The sequence below is a fragment of the Vespula pensylvanica genome, chromosome 3 (genome assembly GCF_014466175.1).
Source record: "Vespula pensylvanica isolate Volc-1 chromosome 3, ASM1446617v1, whole genome shotgun sequence".
NCBI classification, from domain to species: domain Eukaryota; kingdom Metazoa; phylum Arthropoda; class Insecta; order Hymenoptera; family Vespidae; genus Vespula; species Vespula pensylvanica.
This window is the reverse complement of record NC_057687.1, coordinates 11,354,103-11,355,704: the sequence shown is the minus strand read 5'-3', so window position 1 is coordinate 11,355,704 and position 1,602 is coordinate 11,354,103. Positions and strand designations below refer to the sequence as shown.

Sequence of the window (1,602 nt, the reverse complement as noted above, 5' to 3'; positions counted from 1 at the left end):
CGAAGGTAAAGAATTAGAGTTCTATATGAGAAAAATTAAGAGCAAAAAAGCTAAATAAACATGTAATTTTGTAAATAAAATTATCTCCAGACAAAACGTATAAAATTATTTTTGCATAAAAACCAATTATCCCTTGGAATCATGTAATGTAATAAATATTCTTACTCGTTATTTTTAAAATCATAATTTAAAATTGAATTATTATTTCTTAGAATAATTGTTTATTTTAATCCTTAAGTATAGAATATAAATTTCTACTCGAATGTCGATAGACTTAATAAAAACGAATAATTGTTGTACCTCAAATTTGTTCAAATTTCATTTTTTTCTATCGTTTGTATTACTAGCTGTTATAATAATGAATGTAAAATTCGTACCTATCAAAATATTAGATGAAAATTATTTCATGTTTAATATTTGTTAATAGATACATAATACCAAAAAACATGAAAAAAATTTAATATAAATTTTTGGCTTTTAGCGAGCTGTTAAAATCCTTTATAATTTTAGAGATTATATTTTTTTGAGATTTATACGCTTACAAAATATACTCGTTTCTTTTATTTGTAATATTATAATCTTTTTTCTCCTATTTACTATAAAAGCTTTATTAAAAAGTTCCGCCAAGTTATAAGATAGCAGTGTAGGTAACCTACAATTCAAAATATGTTCTATGTATAGGTAATTTCCTTTCCAAGTCCTTGAAATTTAGTTATAGATTAAATTATGATATTCGCAAAGAAAATATGATATATAATTTAAATCCTATGATACTCGATATTTTCTTTAATAAATTATCTTTAAAGTTAATTAATTGTAAATAACTTTCTCACCATTTATTCGTATCTCTAATAATAACTTTGATCACATTGAATTTCGAAAAGAAGAAGTAACAAAGTATTGGCTGAAATTTATGTATATATATACAAAGTGTATATATAACTGCATTTGTTGATATTGACAATTTAAAATTTATATTGTTTCTTTCATACGATTGTGTAAGTTAGGTTTATTTATATATGAGTATGGTTCACACTAGAATTAAATATTTATATATTATACATGTGAACGAAGCGTAAGTATTTAAATAGAAGACTACCTTAGTAATATTCAATGGTCCTATGTTTCTTTCGTAACTCGGCGCGATGGGTGAGTTTCTCCGTTTTATGAAAGTTTGTTTTTATCGAATTACATCTGTATTTTACGTGAAAAACATCTTTCCAAAATACGAAAAATTTATATATAATGTGATAATCTAAAGATTCGTTGTTATATTATTTCGACATTTGTCAGAAAAGTTTGTTTAAATTATATCGGTTTTTAATGGTTAGAAATAGTTTTCAAAATTTTTGTACAATATTTTATACCATATAAAAATATAAATTAACGTAGGGTTAGTTAACATTAGTCCTTCCATTTGCAAATATGTTTCAAAATTCATTAGAAATGACACTACGTTGAATTATGTAAACATTTCAATTGTTTCAAGTTCGTAATGAGATTTTGTGTATGTCGAATTAAAATGTATATAAAAGATATTTGTAATGAATAGGTATATCACGCGATCATTGGCATAAGAGGAGAGCAACTGGTGGAAAGAGG

The 1,602-nt window shown here is 23.8% G+C and overlaps 1 protein-coding gene across 3 annotated transcripts in view; it reads left to right on the top strand.

Annotated features, from left to right (window-relative positions):
* LOC122627462 (40S ribosomal protein S8) overlaps positions 1-1,602 on the top strand; it is a 3,507-nt gene that overhangs the window by 578 nt on the left and 1,327 nt on the right. Inside the window, exon 1 of one of the 3 annotated variants that reach the window (XM_043808561.1) lies at positions 1,128-1,149. The exons of 1 other annotated variant lie outside the window; for it this stretch is intronic. In XM_043808561.1, the coding sequence (XP_043664496.1) occupies positions 1,146-1,149 (4 nt within the window). In that variant the 5' untranslated portion in view covers positions 1,128-1,145. Of the gene's footprint in view, positions 1-1,127; positions 1,150-1,602 lie in introns of those variants that run through there. One more of the 3 variants, XM_043808563.1, reaches the window with a different exon arrangement.